Source organism: Carcharodon carcharias, chromosome 5 (genome assembly GCF_017639515.1).
Source record: "Carcharodon carcharias isolate sCarCar2 chromosome 5, sCarCar2.pri, whole genome shotgun sequence".
In the NCBI taxonomy this organism is placed as follows: domain Eukaryota; kingdom Metazoa; phylum Chordata; class Chondrichthyes; order Lamniformes; family Lamnidae; genus Carcharodon; species Carcharodon carcharias.
In genome coordinates, this window is record NC_054471.1 from 172,818,132 (window position 1) to 172,844,690 (window position 26,559).

At 43.6% G+C, this 26,559-nt stretch overlaps 1 protein-coding gene across 2 annotated transcripts in view; it reads left to right on the forward strand.

The window, feature by feature from the left end:
* Positions 1-1,012: 1,012 nt before the first annotated feature.
* Positions 1,013-26,559, forward strand: part of slc66a3 (solute carrier family 66 member 3) — a 51,684-nt gene continuing 26,137 nt past the window's right edge. Inside the window, exons 1-4 of one of the 2 annotated variants that reach the window (XM_041187909.1) lie at positions 1,013-1,371; positions 19,818-19,900; positions 20,669-20,738; positions 24,203-24,260. In XM_041187909.1, the coding sequence (XP_041043843.1) occupies positions 1,223-1,371; positions 19,818-19,900; positions 20,669-20,738; positions 24,203-24,260 (360 nt within the window). In that variant the 5' untranslated portion in view covers positions 1,013-1,222. The remainder of the gene's footprint in view (positions 1,372-19,817; positions 19,901-20,668; positions 20,739-24,202; positions 24,261-26,559) is intronic. The other variant, XM_041187908.1, reaches the window with a different exon arrangement.

Genomic DNA, 26,559 nt, shown 5'->3' on the forward strand with positions numbered 1-26,559 from the left:
CTCTATTGTCTTATCTTTTAACCTATTTTCCCATTCCACTTTAGTCAATTCTGTCTTCAAATTGCCTTTATTTATATTTAAGATATTAGTTTCAGATCCAGATTTCTCTCCCTCACAACTGAATGTGAAATTCAATTATGTTATGATCACTCTTACTCAGAGGATTATTAACTGTTAGGTAATTAATTAATGCTGTCTCATACATATTACCAGGTCTAAAATAACTTGTTCCATGATTGATTCCAGAAATGTATTGTATTAAGAAACGGTCCCAATTACATTCATGACCTCATCCTCCAAGATACTATTTAATTTGTCTAATCTATATGAGGATTAAGATCACCCACAACCGTTACAGCACCTTTCTTACAAGCCCCCCGGGCATTTCTTGATTTATATTGACCACTCCCATCAGTGACTTCCTTCCTTTGCTATTTATCTTCACCCAAACTAATTCTACATTTTGATTATTCAAAACAAGATCATTTTCACTACTGTACTGATCTCATCCTTGATTAACAGAGCTACCTCTATCCTTTCCTTCCTTCCAAAATGTCAAATACCCTTGAACATTCAGGTCCCAGCAGTGGTCACTTTGCAGCCATGCCTCGTAATGGCTATCATATACTCATTAATTTCTATTTGTGTTATCAATTCGTCCATCTTGTTAGAATGCTGCGTGTGCCTTCAAATCTACTTTTTTTTACCATTTTTTCCTACTCTGATCCTATCTGTTGGTGCACTCCTATATTGGTAAGCTCTGCCCCTTCCTATCACACTCTGGTTATTATTAGCCACATCGTTAACCTGCACCATTGCTCTGTCCTTCCTCTTTAACTTTCCAAATCTTCCCCCTCCTCACTATATTCGAAGAAAAGTCAGTGCGTTCACATATTGCGAAAAGCTGTAGTTTGACTGAGGGAATGGGGAGCATGCATATCTTTCCCAACCATCAGTACTGAAAGCGATACACGGTGTCACGATTTTGCAAACGCCTTTGCATGAGGCTCTCTGAGTTTCTGAGAAGCCAGGGGAGGCGGGTGCGAGAAAGGAAGTGACTGGAGAGGAGCCTCTGGCACCACAAACGCCGTCGATCCCGCCTGTTTTTCCGGTCGCGTATGAGGTCGATATTTATGTCGAGGCGTATCCGGAAAAGCTATCTCAGCCAAGGAAGAAAGCGGTTGCAGGCAGGGGACAGGGGGTGGGAGGGGGAAGCTGAGAGATGACACCGGAGTCAGGGCTGCTGCTGTTAGCCAATGTCAGCACTCTGGCTGTGTGCCTGGTGCTCAAGCTGCCGCAAATATTCACAGTGGTCGCCGCAAAAAATGCCCGAGGACTCAGCGTCCGGAGCTTGCTCCTGGAACTGACCGGGTGAGTGACAGGCCGGACGGCGCGCGGCGGCGGGTGAGTGACAGGCCGGGCGGCGCGCGGCGGCGGCGGCGGCGGGTGATTGACAGGCCGGGCGGCGGGTGATTGACAGGCCGGGGGCGCGCGGCGGCTGTCAGTGACAGGCCGGGGTGGGGGGGGGGGGGGGGTGGGGGGGGGGAGAGAGAGGGGGCGGTGCGCGGCGGCGGGTGATTGACAGGCCGGGGGCGCGCGGCGGTGGGTCAGTGACAGGCGGGGGGCGGGGTGCGCGGCGGCGGGTGATTGACAGGCCGGGGGCGCGCGGCGGCGGGTCAGTGACAGGCGGGGGGCGGGGTGCGCGGCGGCGGGTCAGTGACAGGCCGGGGGGGGCGGGGGTGCGCGGCGGCGGGTGATTGACAGTAGGCGGTAGCGGCTCCGTTCGGTGTCAGCACCATGAATTTTTTAAATTATTTATTCATTCACTGGCTGGGCCAGCATTTATTACCCATCCCTAATTACCCTTGAGAAGGTGGTGGTGAGCTGACTTCTTGATCCGGTGCAGTCCATGTGATGTAGGTACACCCACTGTGCTGTTAGGGAGTTCCAGGGTTTTGACCCAGCGACAGTGAAGGAAAGGCGATGTATTGCCAAGTCAGGTTGGTGAGTGATTTGGAGAGGTACTTTCAGATGGTGGTATTCCCATCTACCTGCTGCCCTTGTCCTTCTAGATGGTAGTGGTCATGGGTTTCGAAGGCAAAAACAGAATTACCTGGAAAAACTCAGCAGGTCTGGCAGCATCGGCGGAGAAGAAAAGAGTTGACGTTTCGAGTCCTCATGACCCTTCGACAGAACTTCGAAGGTGCTGCCTAAGGAGCCTTGGTGAATTGCTGCAGTGCATCTTGTAGATGATACACACTGCTGTCACTGTACATCGGTGCTGGAGGGAGTGAATGTTTGTGGAAACCAAGTGGGCTGATTTCTCCTGGACAGTGTCAAGCATCTTGAGTGTTGTTGGAGCTGCACTCATCCAGGCAAGTGGGGAGTATTCCATCACAATCCTGACCTGTGTCTTGTAGATGGTGGACAGGCTTTGGGTAGTCAGGAGGTGAGTTACTCATTGCATGATTTCTAGCCTCTCACCTGCTCTTGTAGCTACAATATTTATATGGCTAGTCCAGTTCACTTTCTGGTCAATGGTAACCCCAGGATGTTGACAGTGGGGGATTCAGAGATGGTAATGCCATTGAATATCAAGGGGGCGATGGTTGGATTCTCTCTTGTTAGAAATGGTTATTGCCTGACACTTGTGTGGTGCAAACGTTTCTTGCCGCTTGTCAGCCCAAGCCTGGATATTATCCAGGTCTTGATGCACTTGGACATGAAATGGTTCAATATCTGAGGAGTCGTGAATGGTGCTGAACATTGTGCAATCATCAGCAAACATTCCCACTTCTGACCTTATGATGGAAGGAAGGTCATTGATGGAGCAGCTGAAGATGGTTGGGCCTAGGGCATTACCCTGAGGAACTCCTGCAATTACGTCCTGGAGCTGAAATGACTGAACTTCAACAACCGCAACCATCTTCCTTTGTGCTAGGTATGACTCCAACCAGCGGAGAGTTTTCCCCCTGATTCCCATTGACTCCAGTTTTGCCAGGGCTCCTTGTTGCCATACTTGGTCAAATGCTGCCTTGATATCAAGGGCAGTCACTCTTACCTCACCTTGGGAGTTCAGCTCTTTTGTCCATGTTTGAACCAAGGCTGTAACAAGGTCAGGAGCTGAGTGGCCCTGGCGGAACCCAAACTGGGCGTCAGTGAGCAGGTTCATGCAAAGGAAGTGCCACTTAATACCACTGTTGATGACCCCTTCCATTATTTTACTGATGATGGAGAGTAGACTGATAGGGCGGTAATTGGCGGGTTGGATTTGTCCTGCTTTTTGTGTACAGGACATAACTGGGCAATTTTCCATGTAGCCAGTTAGATGCCAGTGTTGTAGCTGTACTGGAACAGCTTGGCTAGGGGCGCAACAAGTCCTGGATCACAAGTCTTCAGTACTATTGCTGGAATGTTGTCCAGGCCTATAACCTTTGCAGTTTCCAGCACTTTCAGTCGTTTCTTGATACCACTTGGAGTGAATTTAATTGGCTGAAGACTGGCATCTATGATGCTGGGGACCTATGGAGGAGGCTGAGATGGATTATCCACTTCAGCTTTATCTTTTGCACTGATGTGCTGGGCTTCTCCATTATTGAGGATGGGGATATTTGTGGAGCCATCTCCTCCAGTGAGTTGTTTAATTGTCCATCACCATTCACGTCTGGGTGTGGCAGGACTGTAGAGCTTAGATCTGATCCATTGGTTGTGGGATCGCTTAGCTTTGTCTATCACTTGCTCCTTATGCTGTTTGGCACACAAGTAGTCCTGTTTTATAACTTCACCAGGTTGACACCACATTTTTACGTATGCCTGGTGCATTGAACCAGGGTTGATCCCCTGGTTTGATGATAATGGTAGAGTGGGAGATATGCCTGGCCATGATGTTACAGATTGTGTTCAAGTACAATTCGCCTGCTGCTGATGGCCCAGAGTGCCTTGTGGATGCCCAGTCTTGAGTTGCTAGATTTGTTTGAAATCTATCCCATTTAGCATGGTGGTAGTGCCACACAACACGATGGAGGGTATCCTTAATGTGAAGGCAGGACTTTGTCTCCACAATGACTGTGTGGTGGCCACTCCTAGCGATACTGTCATAGACAGATGCACCGGCAGCAGGCAGGTTGGTGAGGATAAGGTCAAGTATGTTTTTCCCTCTTGTTGGTTTCCTCACCACCTGCCGCAGACCCAGTCTAGCAGCTATGTCCTTTAGGACTCGGCCAGCTCGGTCAGTATTGGTGGTACCGAGCCACTCTTGGTGATGGATGTTGAAGGCCCCCACCCGGAGAGCATTCCGTGCCGTTGCCACCCTCAGTGCTTCCTCCAAGTGATGTTCAACATGGAGGAGCACAGATTCATCAGCTGAGGAGGGCGTTACGTGGTAATCAGCAGGAGGTTTCCTTGCCCATGTTTGACCTGATGCTGTGAGACTTCATGGGGTCTGGAGTCGATGTTGAAGACTCCCAGGGCAACTCCCTCCTGACTGTATACCACTGCGCCGCCACCTCTGCTGGGCTTGTCCTGCCGGTGAGATAGGACATACCCAGGGATGGTGATGGTGGAGTCTTGGACATTATCTGTAAGGCCTGATTCTGTGAGGATGACTATGTCAGGCTGTTGCTTGACTAGTCTGTGAGACAGCTCTCCCAATTTTGGCACTAGCTTCAGACGTTAGTAAGGAGGACTTTGCAGGGTCAACAGGTCTGAGTTTGCCATTGTCGTTTCCCGTGCCTAAGTTGGTGCCTAAGTCCGTCCGGTTTCTTCTCTTTTGTGTCTTTGTACCGGTTTGTTACAACTTGAGTGGCTTGCTAGGCAATTTCAGAGGGCATTTAAGAGCCAACCACATTGCTGTGGGACTGGAGTCACATGTAGGCCAGACCAGGTAAAGACGACATATTTCCTTCCCTAAAGGACATTAGTGAACCAGGTGGGTTTTTATAACAATCAACAATGGTTTCATGGTCATCACTGGACTTTTTAATTCCAGATTTTTATTGAATACAAGTTCTACCATCTGCCATTGCAGAATTTGAACCCGGGTCCCCAGAGCATTACCTTGGGTCTCTGGATTACTAGTCCAGCGACAATATCATTACGCCATCGCCTCTCCTAAATCGGGGGGCGAGAAGGTGACACAGGCATCCTTTCACCAGATACATTAACTAACTTACCATTTGGGGACTTAATGAAATGTAATTTTTAATATAAAAATACACAATGTATTGCATTCTTGAATCTAGTGAATATTCAGAGGCAGTTAATGCCAGGGATATTGTTCCAAGCTTTAAAATCAGCTGATTGATTTTACTCAATATCCCCCGAGACCTTCCGCTATCTTAAATGTCGAGACTTGTTTCGTTACCTTTTATTTACATTCTAGTCTAAAGGTGTTTTAACAAAATTACTGAGTTAAAAGTTTGCAGGAATGTCATTTGACCAGGAACGAGGCTAGCTGTTTAATACCCAGAAGACGGTATTGAAAACATACTATCATTTGGCATTTGGTGCATCAATGTAGAATACCCGTCCAGATCTTGAATCGTCCTGATCTTGAATATTTGAGACTTACCCAAAAAAAAGCTTCCTTTAAGCCAAACCTGAATAGTTACTTTTGTTACTTTACATTTACATTTTAACTTGTTTGGTTCCTAATTAAGACTGCAATTGTTCTAATTCTTTGCCCTAGGCATGTTAGAAAAGAACCCAGTGCTCTCACCTCCAGCGATTTAAATGTAAGGGTTGGCTAAGCCATTGAAATGCTTTCTATCCGTTCCTTCCTGGAACGCAGAATTGATATAAAAATGGCTTTTCAGTTGGGAGGGGTGTAAAAAAGGTCAATGTTTTCATTAATTCCTGTTTTAAATGGATAATTTTAAAAAAGTATTTTAAACAAGTCATGCTCTTTTTAAAGGAAATGCTGAGAAGCCCATTATAAAGCTATAGTCTAGATTATTTCTGTAACACTGTTGTATGTTTAGTCTTTGAAATGATGTGATTTTGGAATTGTTCAAGAATCTTGAATCCTTATTTATGTACACAAACCAGGCACATAAGTCTTATCCAAAGTCCCAAATAATCCAAATTGGAATAATTCAGATAAATTGAAATAAACACAATTTAGACCTGATCCTAAAATATGCCCTCTCATTTTAACTAGCAGCATTACTGTTTTAATACAATTTACACAGTGTTGGGTGAAATTAGTTGTTATGATAGCTGGGAATTCTGCAATAAGTAACTCATCTCCTGACTCCCCAAGCCTGTTTACCATCTACAAGGAACAAGTCAGGAATATGGTGGAATATTCTCCACTTGCCTGGATGAGTTCAGCTCAGGAAGCTCGACATCATCCAGGACAAAGCAGCCCATTTGATCAGCACATTCATTCATTTCACCAGCAACACAGTGGCAGCAGTGTGTATCATATACAAAATGCACTGCAACAACTCACCAAGGGTCTTTCAGCAGCAGCTTCAAACCCTGTGACCTCGAGCACCTAGACGATCAAGGGTAGCAGGCACATGGAACACCACCACCTGCACGTTCCCCTCCAAGCCACACACCATCCTGACTTGGAAATATATCACTGTTCCTTCACTGTCACTGGGTCAAAAACCTGAAACTTACTTCCTAACAGCTCTGTGGGTGTACCTACATGAGATGGACTGCAGTGTGGTTCAAGAAAGTGGCTCACCACCACCTTCTCACAGGCATTTAGGAATGGACAACCAATGCTGGCCCAGCCAGTGAAGCTCACATCCTATGAAAAGATTTTTAAAAAACACAGCACACCCGAATATTGATTTTTGGGTTGCTCTCTTTTCTCAGCCCGCAGGATAAATTTGCCTTTATGCAAATTTAAAAAAAACTCTCATTAAACTGTCATTGTAAACCCAAAGTCAGTGGTGATTATAACCCCAAGCCCTGTAATGTGATAGGTTTTGAAATGCTAGGGCAATGACTAATTGCATAAATAGAATATTAAATCAGACCACATGGCTGGTTCTTTTCCTCCTGGAATTCATTAATTTATGAGGAAGAACTTTTTTATATTACATCTGATTAATCTTTTGCATTTGTTAAAAAGAATAATGGTAATGCAGGCAATAATTCAATGCAATTTTGCATAGATGGAAATATTTATGAAGATAAATTTAGTTTAAAGATGATGGACTCTGCAACCATGAAAAACAAAATGATCTGAGAACTATGGTCTTTCCTGGTAAGGAGTGTTTCACCTACAGACTTCCTTGGTGTTTTGCTGCAAATTCTATACAGAACTGGGCTGGATTTTTAATAATGAAGTAATCACAGTAAGCCTCTGTGAAAACCTTATTACATATAGGATCAGAAGGAATTTATGCAGAACTTTCCTTCAATATTAAGCATGTAGGTAGAGTCCATGACAGGGTAAATAATGCACGGTCTGTGGAAGGAGGGAGCATTCATGGGCTTGGTGACTGTTCTCATTCCTTGCATTCTTATGTTTTTCAGTTAAATTTTGTTTCTAGTGTTAATCATGCTAATTTTAAAAGGCACTTATAAATCTGGAAGTTTGTTTATGGAAAGATTGTTGGCAGATCGCAAGAGGCTAAATTTAGAATGGCTCAGGGTAGAAAAAGTAGCAGGATACTGTAAGAAATGTCAATGCTGGCTGTAGCTGACACTGACTGCTGTGTAAGAAGTTTGTGGGGTTAATGTCCCACTCTAGGGACATGAGCACAAAAATCTAGGCTAATACTCCAGTGCAGTACTGGGAGAGTCCTGCATTGTCAGAGATGCTGTCCTTATGAAGAAGCATTAAACTGTCTGCCGTATCAGATGGACATGAGGTCCCATGGCATTATTACGAAGAAGAGTTATCTCCAGCGTCCTGGCCAATGTTTATATTTAGCTCTAGAAATGAATTTTTTTTGGTCTTACATGATAGTCTGGTAAACAATTTCAATACTGCATTGACGTCTTGTCTGGTGCCTGAGAGTGAGGAAAACGCATCCGTGGTCCCCTTATCCAAATCTGGAGAACTATAGATCTGAGAGTCTATCCACTCTGGTGGGGAGCTAATGGAAAATATCTGAGCTATTTTAAATTAGGGGTTGCACAACACAGTCTCAGAAATCACTGGTCATCAGTGCTCACCTGATCCAATTTGTTGACAAGTTGCCTGGAATGAAAGATCGAGCAGACCAGAAAACTTCGCCTACTTCGATTTCCAAAAGGCTTTTGACAGAATACCGTCAATCAGAATGTGTGCAAAAATTAGGTTTCATAATATGTGTGGAAGTGAGGTATAAGAGTAGAGCTAAAATGGAAAGATAACTTGGTTAAGGGGGCATGAACTACTGGTGATATTGGAGTCCTGAATTGGATATAAGTCTCTTTAGTAGCCTATTCCAAGAGATCTGGGAAGTAAAGGTTGGTAATGGAGTCAGGTATATACAATATAGGCCTTTTGGCATTTTCTCATCCCCAGTACATCTGCCTATTGTCTCAGTAAAAAATATTTGTGTCACTTAACATCTGCAATTTAACTTCTGCTGACATGTTTTTGACAAAGTTGGGTGTCCACTTTTTTTCATTGTAACTTCCTATGTCTATTAATGCAGGGGGTGAAGAATCGATAGTGGCTGGGGCTATGAGTCATAATTGTTGGGTTGAGAGAGAGGGACAGTCAATGAAGATGAGGTTTGAGAGAGAGACTCATCGAGCAGGAGGTTTGAGGGGTGAGGGGAGAGGGAGAGCTGGTGGTTTGAGAGAGAAACAGCAGGAGGTTGAGTCACAGCATCAGGTCAAACATGAACACGAAATCTCGTGCTGATTACTACTTACCGCACTGCCTCAGCTGATGAATTAGTACTCCTTCATATTGGGCACTACTTGGGAGAAGCACTGAGGGTAGCTAAGGACACAGAAATATTCCAGGTGACAAGTGATTTTCACACCACAGCGTTCCAGGCAATGACCATCTCCAACATGGGTGAGTCTAACTATCTCTCCTTGACAGGCATTACCATCTTTGAATTCCCACCATCAACATTCTGGGGTCACCATTGACCAGAAACTGAACTGGATCAGGCATATAAATACTGTGGCTACAAGAGCAGGTCAGAGACTGGGAATTTTGCAGTGAATAACTCACCACCTGACTCCCCAAAGCCTGTCCACCGTCTAAAAAGCAAGTGATGAGTTTGATGGAATACCTATCTAGATGAGTGAAATTCCAACAGCACTCAAGAAGCTTGACATCATCCAGAACTAAACAGCCTACTCGATTAGTATCCCCTCCAACACCTTGAACATTCACTCCCTTCACTACCGGCGCATAGTGTGTGCCATCTACAAGATTCACTACAGCAACTCACCAAGGCTCCTTCAACAGCACCTTCCAAACATTGACCTCTATCACCAAGAAGGACAAGGGCAGCAGGCACGTGGGAATACCACGACCTTCAAGTTCCTCTCCAAGCTACAAGTTCCCCTCCAAGCTACACACTATCCTGACTTGGAAATACATTACTAATCCTTCATTGCTACTCATTCAAAATTTTGAAACTCCCTGCATAAATGCATTGTGGGAGTAACTTCACCACCATTTTCTCAAGGGCAGTGAGGGATGGGCAGTAAATGCTGGCCTTGCTGGTGACACCCTCATCCCATGAATGAATGGGGGTAAAAAAAGAACATCAACTTCTCCAGTCTATTCATATCTATCCCTCATCCCTGGCACCATTTAAGTAAATGTCTTCTTTACTCTTTCCAAAGCTTTCCTGTCCTTCCTAAAGTGTGATACTCAGAATTGAACACAATATTCCAGCTAGGACCAAACTAGAGTTTTATGTAGGTTTGGCATAACTTCCTGGCTTTTGTAGTCTATGCCTCTTTATCCACCTCAGGATCCCATTCACTTTAACTGCTTTGTTAACCTGTCCTACCACCTTCAAAAAAAATGTGCACAAATACCCCAAGTTTCTCTGTCCTTGTATCCTCTTTAAAATTATTACCATTTTTTCCTTCCAAAATGTATCACCTCACATTTGTGTTAAGTTTCATTTGTCATGTGCTCATCCATTTCACCAGCCTGCTTATGTCCTCTTGAAATCTATTACTATCTTCTTCACTGTTAACTACATTCCCAAGTTTTGTGTTACCTGCAAGTTTTAAAATTGCACTGTGCAGTTAAAACTTTCCACGGAATTTCCAAGGACTTGAAATTGTTTTTCTATTTGATACCAAGAATTAGATAGACAGAATATAGCCTAAAATTCATTGTATTGCTTTTTTTTTAAAATGGTGCAATTCTCACTGCCCCAACCCCATATTCTGAGAGTTTAATTTTTGAACAGAATTGCAACAACATATGGAGAGGAATTTTCCAAATGAATTAATTTTATGATTGTTGCACTGAATTGTGAGACTCTTGTGTAAAATCACTGTAGTTGAAGTTAGTTTCCCATTTCTATTAAATGACGTGTGCACTAAGACATTTAAGCTGTAATAGGGATCCAGTGAGTGAATAATCTGGCTTTCCCTTGGACAATGAGCTTTGTCAGCTTGGGATTTCTGCTTTTAAAGGCATAATCACTTAGAGATAAATGGATCATCCTTCTTCTCTTACAACAAAGTGTGTTCTGTCGAAGGGTCATGAGGACTCGAAATGTCAACTCTTTTCTTCTCCACTGATGCTGCCAGACCTGCTGAGTTTTTCCAGGTAATTCTGTTTTTGTTTTGTGTTCTCTTAGTTGATTCAGAGAAAGTACTGTGAGGGAGCTTTAATCAATCCTGTCTTTATGAGCATATAACTTGTGAGGCAGGGCTGAGAGAAAGACAAAGGAAAAATTGGGTTAGTACAACACAAATAGTGTAATTTGTTATTAAAGCACTGTAGATAAAAATGTTGACTTAAAGCCTTACTGGCATAGCTGTGCAGCTTGAGACACTGGTTTGATTGCTGTCACATTGATGAGCATGTGCCTGTCAAAATGGGAAGCGTAACATCTAATAGAACTAAATTGAAATATTAAAACATTTAATTTTTAATATAATGCATCTTAACAAAAACCTACAATACGGGCAACCAACGAATTGAAGTGAATGATGTTGATATTTTGGGGAAACAAAATTTAGCATTGCCCTGGTTAGGTCTCCTGATGTACTGGGACAAATTCAGGTAAAGTATAAGGATACAGCTTTAGGAGCAGTGGGAAATGAAAGGCAGGTTCTAGTGTAGTACTGCAGTTTTACATGTAATACTGAGATGTTGCTGGTTTTCTGTTTCTACAAGTTCATTAGTAATTTAGAAGATGTACAATGGCATCATCTATCCATGAGGAGTTTTGGCTTCATACCTGCTTTCGGTCAGATGCACCACCAGGACAACAAGACTTGTGTAGGTAACAAAATGCTACCATTGATGGACAGGGACTAAAATTGTCAGAGATATGAAATCCGTGTATTGCATAGAACTCCAACTGCTCCTGATAAGGACAGGAAACATTTAAATTCTGCAAGTATTAATTGCATTGAGTTGTAATCAGCACTTGTGCTTTCTCCTCAAGAGGAGAAAACTTTTCATAACATTTTGCACCGAGTAAAATAAATCCCAAGTAGGAAAAGGTGTAATGTTATTCTATATTTTGAGTTTTACATTTTGGAAATTCCAACAGAATAGATGGGAACGAGGAAATCTGTTTTGTCCTGTACCTGCTTGAGCTTTGTAGTGTGTGAATTTCCAGTTGGCCTTTTAAGATCATGAGAGCGTCATTTCAGTGGACAATCTGATTTAAAGTGAGCAATCAAAGAACTCCAACTGCTCCTTTCTTTGTAACAGAATCTCACAGTATGCAGAGCGTGACCATAAATAGCGGAGATTAAAACTCTTCCTGGAAGTTATTTTTTGAAGATGAGTTGAGATGTTTTATTCTCCGCTTCCGTATATTTTGCTTACTTACATTAGCTCCATGACTATATTTCATCTGACATTTCAGTCTGTACACTCTGAAATATACTTAACTTTAAATGGATGATGGATCAATACAGCAAAGATAAAAGTAAAATACTGTGAATGCTGGAAATCTGAAATAAAAACAGATAATGTTGGAAAAACTCAGCAGGCCTGATAGCATCAGTGAAGAGGGAACCCGAGTTAACATTTCAATTCTGTATGACTCTTCAGAGCTCTGATGAAGGGTCATACAGACTAGAAACATCAACTTTGTTTCTCTCTCCACAGATGCTGTCGGACCTGTTGAGTTTTTCCAGTATTTTCTGTTGTTGTTGTTATTATTATTATTATAGAAATACAGCAAACCCTGCTTGCCACTCCCCACTCTCCTCTTCAGGATCCAGTTTATTCAGTTGTTAATTTTTGTAGCAGTCTGTTCAATTTTAATTTATCACTAGGGGGCTTAGTTCACAGATTAATTTACTTAACCACCAAGCTAGCCCTGATTTAATATATGGTTCATTCAAACAACCAGTAATTTGTATTACAAAAACAAAAATACCTGGAAAAACTCAGCAGGTCTGGCAGTATCTGCGGAGAGGAACACAGTTAACATTTTGAGTTCAAATGACCCTTCAACAGAACTAAGTAAAAATAGAAGAGGGGTGAAATAAGGTAATTTGTATTCTCTAGTGATCTGCTCTGTCACTTGTTTTGGGATAACTTGCATCAGTGATTAATTAAGACAGTTTGATATTTCACCCACTCCTTTACATTAGTTCTTCATTTCTTAGGTAGTTTTGTCAATTTGACACTGACTCCACAGTTAATAGGCTGATGAGTCTACTTATTGGTTGGTAAGGAGTCATTCATCTGCAGTTAGTAAATTATTCAGTGAAGGCAATTGGTTATTTCATTTAGTTCCCAAATTTTAATCCATTAGTTTAACTCAAATTATATTTTATTTAAGTTCAGCAAGTGGTTATCAAAAATTTTAGTCATTACTTATTGTTCACTAGTTACTTACTAAAGTTGGTAGCTCCTATTTACTAGCCAACCTTAATAAGTTTAGCCAGTTCTTGTCTTAATGTGTATGGCATCAAATAGTATTAAGGCACCGAGGTAAGAAATTTAAATTGAGGGCATTAGTTTAAATAGGGCTGGAATTATCAATGTAAGGAGATGATGCAGAAGCCTTCCCCAAGGTCATAATCAAATCCCTAATGAACAGCCTAGACTGTGCCCAAGGCTAACAACACAAAGATGGAGGAGTAAAGTTTTATGTTGGTGATTGGACCATAGTGAGTTGCAGTACTAATGAAAGATTTAATGACAAGTGTCTGTGCACCTGCTGCGTATTATAATCACACAATTGTAGCTGGGCTAACTAAATGTCTGTCATTGTAATACTTTTAACCTGTTATTATTACTTCATAGTGAATAGTGGTAAAAAAGTGAGTTATGCTATTATGTACAGCTGAAATAATTTACTAAATTGGATAAAGGAAACTTTTGAAACCTGTGTGCATGTGTGGAATTGATGGGTTAGTTTTCTATACTGTCTGTGGTACAAAAACGGTTGAGATAGTAAACATAATGACTCAGAAGATGATGAAAAAATAAACAAAAAGTTGGGGTCCAAGATTAAACCTGATTAGAAAGTTTGAGAGGAGTAAGAAGTGAGCTGATGTATTTTTAAAAATAATTTTTTGAGAATTTTTTGTAAACATTTTGTGTTTATTAACAACAACTTGTATTTATAAAGCACTTTTAAGAATGTAAAACCTCCCAAGATGTTTCACTGGAGTGAGCAAAGAGGTAGATTTTAAGGGGCACCCTAAAGGAGGAAAGAGATTTTGAGAGACGGAGAGGCTTTGCGAGGAAATTCCAGAACTTAAGGTCTTGCCAGCTGAAGGCATAGCCACCAATGGTGGAGCGATTAACATTGAAGATGAGTAAGAGGCCAGAATTGAAGGAGAACAGAGATTTTGGAGAAAGATGGGAGATCGGCCAGCAGAGCACTGGAATGCTGTAGATCACAGTATATAAGCCAACCTTTGAAGCTTCCAAAAATCCTTCCAAGAACGGGGGTTGACTTATACATCGAGTATATAATGTGAACCGCCTGTGTGGGTTGCCCAGCCCCTAACTGCCCTTGAGAAGGTGGTGGTGAGCTGTTGTCTTGAACTGCTGCAGCCCATGTGGTGTAGGGACGCCCATAGTGCCATTAGGAAGGGAGTCCAGGATTTTGACCCAGTGACAGTGAAGGAACGGTGATTTAGGCCTGTAACTTGTGTGCTCCACAGAGTTGGATTTTGGGGGGTACACCAAAGATGCGCTGGGCAATTCCTTTGGGAAGTTCCCAGGTGTGGATTTGCCTGGCAGTTGCCCAGAAGTATGCCCTTCCTGTGGACAATTGTGCTGCGCTGGCAACTATCCAAAAATGCGGTTTAAATTGCAAAGTTCAGACGGTTCCGCCGGAGCGATACCAATAGTTACCCAGAAAAGGTTAGAAGGATTAAAAGCTCTTCTAACTTATAAGCAACTATTGTAAAGACCCAAACCGACCTTATGGGACTTGCCAACATCCCTGACTCAGCTCCCACCCCAGGACTACCCCCAGCCCCCAACCCTGACCTCCAACATCACCCCACCCCACCCCCCCAAAACCTCCAACAACCACACACCCCCAACACCTGAGGCCAGCCCCATCCCACCAAAACTCCGACAACCCCCACACATTCCCTGCCTCCGACACCCCCTGAACTACGACTCCCACCCACACCCTCCAAACCTCGAATCCCCCTCATGACTCCTCTGGACTTCCAACTGACCTCTGCCCCTAACCTCGGACACCCCCACTACTCTCTAGACCTCCAAACTGCACCCCCCTCCCCTCCCAACCATGGACACCTGCAACCAACCCCCACCCCCTCCGACCTTGGACTCCTGCGACCCCTTCCTGCGACATCGGACCCCCTCTAATGCTCAACAACCCCACCCCTGACTCTGCCAACCCCAACCCTGCCAGTTCCCCACCCCCACTGACCCTGATGCCCCCCCCCACACTCCTTCAGACCCTCCTCAACCCCACCTGGACCTACGGCCGACCGGCCACCACACCGTCCCCACCGGCCCACCCCCGGACATTCCGAACCCCCAAATCCTATGCACTCACCTTAGACACTTACCTTCCCCTAGCCTGTCAGTTCCCTGGCCCTTTAAACTTACCCGCTTTACTGCAGCAAATGCTGTAAAAAAGGGGGCGTGGCCTCCTTGAATACACTGGAGCTACACTTCACTGGGGCTTGCGATGCAGACCCCAAGCAGCTCCAGAGAATGGAAGTGTCAATGTTATTTCCAAGACCAGGTAATTAGGTATTTATTACTTCTAATTTCTGCGGGTCAGCACTTTCCAACGCTAGTCAGAGGTTACAGCCCATAGTTCCAAGTCAGGATGGTGTGCGACTTGAAGAGGAACTTGCAGCTGGTGATGTTCCCATATGTCTGCTGCTCTTGTCCTTCTGTATCATAGAGGTTGAGAGTTTGGAAGTGTTGTTAGTAGCTGAAGTAGCTGCAGTGCATCTTGTACATTGCTACCACTGTGGATTGGTGGTGGGGGGAGTGAATGTTGAGGGTAGTGGATGGGGTGCCAATCAAGTGGGCTGCTTTGTCCTGGACAGTGTCAAGCTTTTTGAGTATCATTGGAGCTGCACTCATCCAGGCAAATGGAGACTATTCTGTCATACTCCTGACTTGTGCCTTGTAGATGGTGAACAGGATTTGGGGAGTCAGGAGGTGAGTTACTTACCATAGAATTGCCAGCATCTAATCAGCTCTTGTAGCCACAGTATTCGTATGGCTAGTCCAGTTCAGTTTCTGGTCTATGGTAGTCCCCGGGATGTTGATAGTGGGGGATTCAGAATTGGTAATGCCATTGAATGTTATGGGGAGATTGGTAGATTCTTTCTTGCTGGAGATGGTCATTGCTTGGCATTTGTGTGGCATGAACGTTACTTGTCACGTACCAGCCCAAGTCGGACTGTTGTGCAAGTGTTGCTGCATTTAGACACTGACTGCTTCAGTATCTGAGGAGTTGCGAGTGATGCCAAAAATCCTTACTTCTAACCTTGTGATGGAAGGAAGGTCATTGATGAAGCAGTTGAAGGTGGTTGGGCCTAGGACACTACCCTGAGGAACTCATGCACGATGCTCTAGAACTGAGATGATTGACCTCCAACAACCACAACTATTTTCCTTTGTGCTAGGTATGACTCTAAACAGCGGAGAGTTTTCCCCCTTATTCCCATTGACTCCAGTTTTACTAGGGCTCCTTGATGCTACACTCAGTCAAATGCTGCGTTGATGTCAAGGGCAGCAATTCTCACCTCACACTGGGAGTTCAGCCCTTTTGTCCATGTTTGAACCAAGGCTGCAATGAGGCTAGGAGCTGATTGATCCTGGTGGAACCCAAATTGAGCAGGTTATTGCCATGCAAGTGCTGCTTGATGACTCCTTCCATCACTTTGCTATTGATCAAGAGTAGAATGATGGGGCGGTAATTGGCCGGGTTGGATTTGTCCTGCTTTTCGTGGACAGGTCATACCTGGGCAATTCTCCACATAGCTGGGTAGATGTCAGTGTTGTAGCTGCACTGGAACTGCTTGACTAGGGGCATGACTCTGGAGTACAGTAGTCTTTAGGACCACTGCTGGAATGTTGTCAGGGCCCATAGCCTTTGCACTTTTTTTTTTATCCATTCATGGGATGTGGGCTTTGCTGGCTGGGCCAGTATTTATTACCCATCCCTAGTTGCCCTTGAGAAGGTGGTGGTGAGCTACCTTCTTGAACTGCTGCAGTCCATGTGGTGTAGGTGTACCAGCAGTGCTGTTAGGAAGTCCAGGATTTTGACCTGGTGACAGTGAAGGAAGGGCAATATATTTCCAAGTCAGGATGGCGAGTGACTTGGAGGGGATATTCTAGGTGGTGGTATTCTCATGTATCTGCAGCCCTTGTCCATCTAGGTGGTAGTGGTCATGGGTTTGGAAGGTGCTGTCGAAGGAGCCTTGGTGAACTCCTACAGTGCATTTTGGTGCACTCTGCTGCTACTGTGTGTCGGTGGTGGAGGGAGTGAATGTTTGTGGATGTGGTGCCAATTAAGCGGACTGATTTGTCCTGGACTGTGCCCAGCTGTACTTATCCAGGCAAGTGGACAGTATTCCATCACAATCCTGACTTGTGCCTTGTAGATGGGGGACAAGCTCTGGGGAGTCAGGAGGTGAATTACACGTCACACGATTCCTTGCCCCTGACCTGCTCTTGTAGCCACAATAATTATATGGCTAGCCCAGTTCACTTTCTGGTCAATGGTAACCCCCAGGAAGGTGTTAGTTGGGGATTCAGTGCTGGTAGTGCCATTGAGCATCAAGGGACAATGGTTGGATTCTCTCATGTTGGAGATGGTCATTGTCTGACACTTGTGTGGCACAAATGTTACTTGCCACTTGTCAGCCCAAGCCTGGATATTGTCCAGGTCTTGCTGCATTTGGACATGGACTGCTTCAGTATTTGAGGAGTCGCGAATGATGCTGAACATTGTGCAATCATCAGCGAACATCCCCACTTCTGACCTTATGATGGAAGTAAGGTCATTGATGAAGCAGCTGAAGATGGTTGGGCCGAGGACACTACCCTGAGGAACTCTTGCAGTGATGCCTTGGACCTGAGATGACTGACTTCCAACAACCACAACCATCTTCCTTTGTGCTGGGTATGATTCCAACCAGCGGAGAGTTTTCCCCCTGATTCGCATTGATTCCAGTTTTTGGCTAGAGCTCCTTGATGTCACACTCGGTCAAATGCTGTCTTGTTGTCAAGGGCAGTCACTCTCACCTCACCTCGGGAGTTCAGCTCTTTTGTTCATGTTTGAACCAAAGCTGTAATGAGTTCAGGAGCTGAGTGGCCCTGGCAGAACCCAAATTGGGCGTCAGTGAGCAGGTTTGTGCTAAACAAGTGCCGCTTGATAGCACTGTTGATGACCCCTTCCATTACTTTACTGATGATGGAGAGTGGACTGAAGGGGCGGTAATTGGCCAGGTTGTTTTGTCCTGCTATTTGTATAAAGGACGTACCTGTGTAATTTTCCATATAGCCGGGTAGATGTCAGTGTTGTAGCTGTACTGGAACAGCTTGGCTAGGTGCGCAGCAAGTTCTGGGGCACATGTCTTCAGTGCTGTTGCCAGAATTTTGTCAGGGCCCATTGCCTTTGCAGTATCCAATGCCTTCAGCCATTTCTTGATATCACGAGGAGTGAATCGAATTGGCTGAAGACTGGCATCCGTGATGCTGGGGACCTACGGAGGAGGCTGAGATGGATCATGCACTCAGCCCTTCTGGCTGGAGATTGTTGCGAATGCTTCAGCCTGATCTTTTGCACTGCTGTGCTGGGCTCCTCCATCATTGAGGATGGGGATATTTGTGGAGGCACCTCCTCCAGTGAGTTATTTAATTGTCCACCACTATTCATGACTGGATGTGGCAGGACTGCAGAGCTTAGATCTAATCCGTTGGTTGTGGGATCACTTAGCTCTGTCTATCATTTGCTTCTTATGCTGTTTGGCATGCAAGTAGTCCTGTTTTATAGCTTCACCAGGCTGACACCTCATTTTTAGGTATACCTGGTGCTGCTCCTGGCATTCCCTCCTGCACTCTTCATTGAACCAGGTTGATCCCCTGGCTTGATGGTAGTGTTATACTAGGGGATATGTCAGGCCATGAGGTTACAGATTGTGTTCAAGTACAATTCTGCTGCTGCTGATGGCCCACTGTGCCTTGTGGATGCCCAGTCTTGAGTTGTGTTGAGTTGCTGGATCTGTTCGAAATCTATCCCATTTAGCATGGTGGTAGTGCCACACAACACGATGGAGGGTATCCTCATTTTAAGGTGGGACTTCGTCTCCACAATGACTGTGTGGTGGTCACTCCTACCAATACTGTCATGGACAGATGCGTCTGCAGCAGGCAGGTTGGTGAGGATGAGGTCAAGTATATTTTTCCCTCTTGTTGGTTCCCTCACCACCTGCTGCAGACCCAGTCTAGCAGCTATATCATTTAGGACTCGGCCAGCTTGGTCAGTAGTGGTGCTACCAATGGACATTGAATTCCCCACCTAGAGAACATTCTGCGCCCTTGCCACCCTCAGTGCTTCCTCCAAGTGATGTTCACATGGAGGAGCACAGATTCATCAGCTGAGGGAGGGCAGTACGTGGTAACCAGCAGGAGGCTTCATTGCCCATGTTTGACCTGATACAATGAGACTTCATGGGGTCGAGAGTCGATGTTGAGGACTCCTGAATGTATACCACTGTGCCGCCACCCCTGCTGGGCTTGTCCTACCAGTGGGACAGGACATACCCAGGGATGGTGATAGTGGAGTCTTGGACATTATCTGTAAGGTATGATTCCGCGAGGATGACTATATCAGGCTGTGTGTTCAGCCGTTACTTGATATCGCATGGAGTGAATTGAATTGTGAAAAAAGAAACGTGACACTGGTAATGCATATTAAATTAATGTGGCATGGTTTATTGAATCGATTAATTGTACAAAGATACTTTAACCGCAATCAAAGTATTTTAAAACCCTTGGATTCATTGTCTTAGGCCTTCAAACAAAGAGTTCATCGAATTAATTCTCAGTCATTTTGGCTATGGCATCATCGTAAGGATCCCACACTGGATCAGATATGTCTAATGCTAGCAATGGTTAACTTGTTCAAATAATCTGCATGTCCCATCCTTTATATGGAAAATTTTTCAGACTTTCAAACTGGTTTTCACAGTGCAAATTTCAGAACAAATATTTCCATCTATTTTAGGTTTCTGGTCTTCCTGACGTACCAGACTTACTATGAATACCCACTGGCAACATACTTGGAGTATCCAATCCTAATTATACAAGGTAACCAATTATTTAGTATGCTACAGAATAACAAACCAAGTTGGGGTGCAGGGAGAGGGATAACTGTCATGCTTTTGTCTTTGTGTAAAAGTTAAATATAACCTTCATAGTGCATTATTAAATGAGTGGTGGCTCCAGTTGAAAAGCTAACTTGTGGTGACCCAGTGGCTAAATGCCTACTCTAATTTCTACAATTAATGCACAAGTGCACTAAACAGTGAACCTGTAAGCTGGCAGGCTATAAGTTTCCAAGTCTGGTCCTTGGCCTGTGCCGAGTTAGCTACACAGCATTTGGATCGTATGATTTAGTGTCGTGGGCTAGAGAAAGGAAAGAAATCCCCTAACTTCCTCCAATTGACTACTAACCAGTGGCCTCTGCTGAGAAGTGGATATGTAAGTCATTTCATGCATTGGGTGTGGTTTTGACTTGGTCCATTAATGATTCCCCCGATGTCTGCCAGCATTTAGGCAGCCTATTCAAAAAAGAGCTAGCAATTTGTTAGTAGGGAGGAAATATACAAATATTTTCAAAATTTCATATAATACATAATCTTTTATGATCTTTAAGTTGTTATCCAAAATGTACATAACCAAAGAAATATGTGGGGCCCTTTGATCAGAATTGAGGTTAATGTCTCTTGTTGGTTGGTTTCATGGGAATTAAAAGTTTAATTAATGATTAGATTAACTCCTGTGAAGAAAGCCAGTTGTGCAAGTGTCTTGTGTTTGTAGTGTGTATCACTAATGCTACTGTCCATTGTTTTGCAGATGCTATTCTCTTGATGTGTGTTCTCTTTTACAATGGAAACATTGGGACAGCTTTACCGTACTCAATACTGTATCCTTGGAATTTAATTCTGATTTAAGGGATCCATTGCAAATCTTTTAATTCATTGTAGCATTGGTTTAAATTCAGATATCCTTGTGAATCATTTTAAACTCTGGTAATTCCACTAATTCTGTTACATATGATTTACAAAGAAAACAAGTAAATGACTGGGATGCCAGTTGGGCACCCTGCTTTGGTCCAGTGCTGTGATTAGGTGAGACATAGGTTCTTGCCTGTAATTGCTCAACTCATTCTGACCTCAAGCAATCTTGCTATGAGAGCAGAGGCCGATGAAAAATCAAAGAAAATGTAATCCCTGTTATGTACCTCATTATGGCTAATTTCAGAGTGACCGTGGGAGGGGTAGGTGTAAGTAAATCCGAACGTCTTTGACCACAATTGTATAAATTGCAGGAGGACTTAATTGGGGTTAATGAGGCCAATGAAGGTTTAAATAGACAGTTTGGTATTTGAAACCCTGATTATGTTATAGCCTCGCAACCTTCTGTATTCCTATGTTCATATTGAGCCATATTTACAGGATTGAGATATTATGGTGACTAACAGCAGCAATTGGGGATGATTGAGAGGCAGCAGTAGTTTGTGTGACCATCCTTTGCCTTCTCATTCAGTTAGTTGCTAGCACAGATCAAGTGACAGCATTATTCCCTGTACCAGGAAATTAAGCCTTAGCTGAAGGGACTGGAAATTATACTTGTAGATTGGGAAGAGCACCGGGAAGGAGGGAAGTTTTTGAACTTAACAGGGTTGAACCTATAGACTGTTTAGTCATGACAGAAAAAAATGCTGTTTCGAAATTGGTCAGGAGAATAAAATCTTGTACTGCTTATTTGGAGGGTTTAAACACCGCTCCAGAAGTTGAGCCCATGATTCATGCTGATTTTTCAGTGGAGTACTGAGTGAGTGCCATATTGCTGGAGATGTCGTCTGTTTGATGAGGCATTAAACTGAATCCTGGTTTGCTACTCAGGTGGATGTTAAAGATCCCATAGTACTGTTCAAAGAAGAATTCTCTGTGTGCTGACTAACACCAGATATTAATTCATATTTCAATGAAACCTCCGAAACATAGTATCTTGTCGTTCACCTTATTTGTTGTTTGTGGAACCTTGCTTTGTGAAAATGGACAGCTGGATTGCCTACATAACAACAGTAACTGTACTTCAGGACAATATGGTCTGTGAGATGCTCTGCGGTGTCCTGAAGGTGTGAGAAGTGTCTTATCTAACCGTATTTCTTCAATCTTTTCTTTTTAATGGATTTATCGCTATTCAATAATAAACCTAAGGTTCGCTCATAAACATAATGTTCCTCAAAAGTTTTGGAGAGGAGGATATTAGATTGCTTTTGACTATTTTAATTATAAGTTGCTCAAATTGGAATTTTTAGCATGTGCTGGATTCTCGGTCTTTCCCACACTGATCTTTAGTTACTATATGAAAAGTTAGGATGGGTATTCCATACTCAGCTCAGGAGTTCTATAGTCATGAGGCTCTCAAAATATGTTCATGGTACAGAACTGAGTGTTGAGTCAATAAAGTTGTAGGAAAGAAATATAAGAAAGTAGGACAAAGTATTTGGAAAGATTGGAAAGTTCATAGGATTAATAAAATAGATTAAGGTAAGAAAGATTATGACAAAGATTATAGAAACTCACAGTGAGAGATGAATAGGCTGTCAGACAACAAGGGCTGGATTTTCTAAGAAGGGTCAGGAACCGACACCCAGATGACTTCCTGGTCCAATCCTGTACTTGCACAGCATCTCATAAGCCAGGCTATTTTTAAATGTAAATGCCTTAATTGGGCAGGAGGTGAGCTCAGCGCCCAACTAGTGACACCGAATGTGTCCAGAAGGTGAGAGCTGCCTGTAGAGTGCAAGCAGCAAAGGTAGATGGCAGCCATGATGGGGCCTGCCACTGCTTTGCTAAATACAGCAGGCAGCAACTCAGAGGGCAAGTAACGTTAAGACAAAGGAAAGTGGCCATGCAGCCAACATGAAGGTAATGTGCTCGACTTAGTGCAAGATGCCCATGAACCAATACTTTTCAACTATTAAAAACAAATATTCAGATCTCCCTGCAATGAATCCAACAGTTGGGCACTAACATGCTTCAGACTGTTCGGCTTCACTGAAATCTCCATTGAAAATTACAGTCTCAGTTGCCCCTGCCTGTTAACAAGCTTCTAAAGGAGCTTAATGGGACATTAATTGGAGGAGAATGGGTTCTGTGTTCCCTCCCCCCCCCCCCCCCCCCCCCCCGCCCCGCCAGCACCTTGAAAATTGTAGACTGTGCCAAAAGTGTCAGGCGCCAGAGATGACCTCTTGCACTGTGATTTTTAAATCCTGCCAGCACCAGGTGCTGACCTGCCAACACTTGAAATTCTGGCACCAGTTCTTGCCTTGTAACGAAAACAGAAAGTGTTGGAAATACTCAGCATCTATAGAGAGAAACAGTTTCTGATCGATGCCCTTTACTTTCAGATTTCCAACATCCGCACTATTTTGCTTTTGTATGAGCCTTTCCTTATGTTCTGTCCCACAATGCAAGAGACATGCTACTCCTCAGACATGAGAGCTATATCCAGTTCATGGTTGAAGTTTTGCTTTCTTGACTTGTGATTGGTGCAATAAGTATTGCAAATTTTGTTTTTCTTAAAGCAGTGCCTTTGTTTTGGCGAATAGGGGGGCTGAAGGATTAGTGGTATTGTTGATATGCTACTGGATTCGTAACTCAGGAACTAACAATTGGAAAAGTTTGAGCTCAAATCCCACCATGGCAGTTTGAGAGTTTGAATTCAGTTTAAAAAAAAAATCTGAAAATCAAACCACCATGAAGCAGTCAGCTTGTGGTAAAAACTCATCAAGTTCATTAATATCCTTTAGGAGTGGAAAAACCACTGATCCGGTGCCATGCCATCAACATTCTCTCTGAAATGGCCCTGGGGATGAGTAATGACCGTGTCAGTGACACCCACGTCCCGAGAATGAATTTTTAAAATCTATCCATTCGATTCCTTGTGATGATAGCTTGTTCATAAGTATGTATGCTGCTCCTTGGCAAAGGAGGTGTCCAAGGCGAGGACCAATGACTCATCAAAATATTTAAGAGTTCAAAATAAAGAGAAAATCTGCAATAATGCATAAGGCTGTAACTTTTAAACTGATAGATTGAGAGTTAGTAACAGCTTCCATTACTTTAGAAAGCAGAATATAATCTTAGTGTGGAATGCTCATGGAAAATAAGGGCAGTAGAATTTAGTGCCAAAGAAATACAAAATGTACCTGAAAGATTTAATTCAAAGTATTAGAAAAGAATAATGCCTTTAAATTTGCTCATGAATTTCAAAATATAAACTGTTTTTGTTTTTTACAGATGGTAAAATAGTTCTTGCATGCAACATGTAATTGACTTGCATTCCATTTTTAATTTCTTCCTTAGCAGCATTCAGATTTATCCTTGGTTGGCGTCTCATAACAATCCATAAGTTTATCATAGATTTAGCTATGGTAAGTATTCCATTAAGCAACTTATGGATGATGTTTTACTTCATGACTGTAACTTGCTGCTGATGCTTACAACAGTACATGTATGCTTCATGTAGTGGTGGACTGACGAGTGCACCAGACCTCGAGTGATCTAATTTGTAATACCAATGACAAGAGACAATGGACCTTTTTAACCTGTAGAAAAGCTTCAGGGATATCCAGTTATACCTGTAACTGGCTGGAAGGAGGTAAAGTTGAGCTGGAGCACAGCTGAATTCCCATTTTCTCTGCCTTACACTCAGCAGGAGTAACGTTTCAGCGGTTTGTTGTGAATGGAAGAAATTCGCCAACAGAAGCAGACAGGTTTGAGCATATAGTATGGTATTGGGCTGTCATTTATATTCCCTCTACAAGCATAGAGAATATACTGGATTTGGTATTGATGTGTTCATTTTGAGTATCATACCTTGTTTATTTAAGTAATATTTTAAAAATAAATCCTTGATGAGTCCTCTTCAATAATTGTTTTTGCAAACCATGTAATCTTGTTTCAAGGAATCCTGCCAGGAATAGGTAAGTTTCTTGACTGAAGCTATATAGAAGTGACAGGTCACAACCTACATACGTAGAGAAGTACAGGTACTTCAAGATACGTAATTATCTTAACTAGCATTTAATGTTAGCACGAAGTAATGACTCACTGTTTTTCTCAGACATTGAGCTGGATAATACGGATAGCTTGCCTCCCCAGAAACCACGTTGGCGTGAAGCCGACTGACCCTACGCTGAGCAGCCCCGCAGTCATAAATTGGTGCAGGGCTCATTAACTAGGCCTGAGTGGGACTTCTGCCCCTTTTTGAGATGGAAGTTCCGCCCTCTGGAGCTGCCAGCCAATCTGATTGGCCAGCAGCTCTATTTGTCCAGGCAGTGCCAGGAAGGTATCAATGGCCACTGCCAGATCTGCAGGTGAGGAGTGGAGCTCAAGGCTGAGGATCCCTGGAGAAGGTAAGTCCAAGGTCTTGAAAAGGTTTGGGAGTGATAGGGGTAGGGGCTGTGGGGGATGAGGGTGGGTTTAAGAGAGTGAGTGGGTAGGAATGAAGGGGTGGGGGGTGGTTTCAGTCTAAGGGAGGGGGGGGCGTCCTTCGATCGGCCAAGTGCCTCTGAAGAGTGACCCCACCCTTCAATCATTTCAGGTTAAAAATCAGGCTTCCTGATCCAACCCTGCTTCCGCGCCAAACATATTATGGTATGAGCAGCATATTGTTCAGGTCAATAGGCTCGATGACAAGCACCACCCCCCCCTTCCCCCTCCCAGTCCCCCACCCCCACTCCGCCACCATATTATGGGGATGAGCTCTGGGGTGGGCAGGAAGGTGGTGGTGTGTGCGTTCACCACATTTTAAGTGTCTCTGCCCCCGCACACACCCCCCACACACAGGAACCATGTTTGCCGGGTACATGTAAAATTCAGCCCATTGAGCGTCACCGTCTGCACATGACCGTGTTGCACCATGAAGCCATGCACAATTCGTGTCCTTGATTTTTGGAGGAATTCAGAGTTTCTTGTATGCAGCATGAGCATAATCTGACTGCGTGTGTTGGGCAGGATTTTTCGGTCCCACTGCGATGGGCTCCCCTGCCCCGGATGCGGTTAGCCAGCCAAAAGTCCATTGGCTTTGGCAGGCAGCCAGAACTGAAAATCCCACCCGTTGTGTGCACTGGTGTGATTCTTCTAGCCAAAGGGCTCAGGTAATCAGTGGCTAATAGACAGATTTGATTCCTGGCACATTGTTGGCTCTAGCATTGTCCCTGGTTTTGGCAGCCTTCTTTCATTGGCAAATTATTTTCCTTAGTGGATTTAATGGTGGCAGTACAGCCAAATGAAACTGTGGCTCGATATTATAATCCTTGTGCGGACATTTGCTGCTGCATGGAAAAATTTAATGCAAAATTTATAATTCAGTTTATATCCTTGCAGATAGAAGTGTATTTTCTGTCTTTCTGGTTTGAGATTATTGACAAGGAGAAAAGAGTACCGGCAGTATGTTCCAAAAGCACTAGCAGGGAACTAGCCTGGCATGTGAAAAGCTTGGCGAGATAAGGCAAAATAGGGAAGGTAGAAGGAGAAGAACAAGGGTGCCAAGTATGTCCAGCAACAGGTTAAAGATGAACAGTAGCAACTCAATCAGGTTTTGTGTGTTAAATTTGTCATTTGGTCTGAGGATATTTTGTGATTCTCTACTTTGCATTAGGTAGAGTACAATAATGTTAGATTTTAGACTGTTAATTGGAATCGGAAATAATTGCTTTTATTTTGATA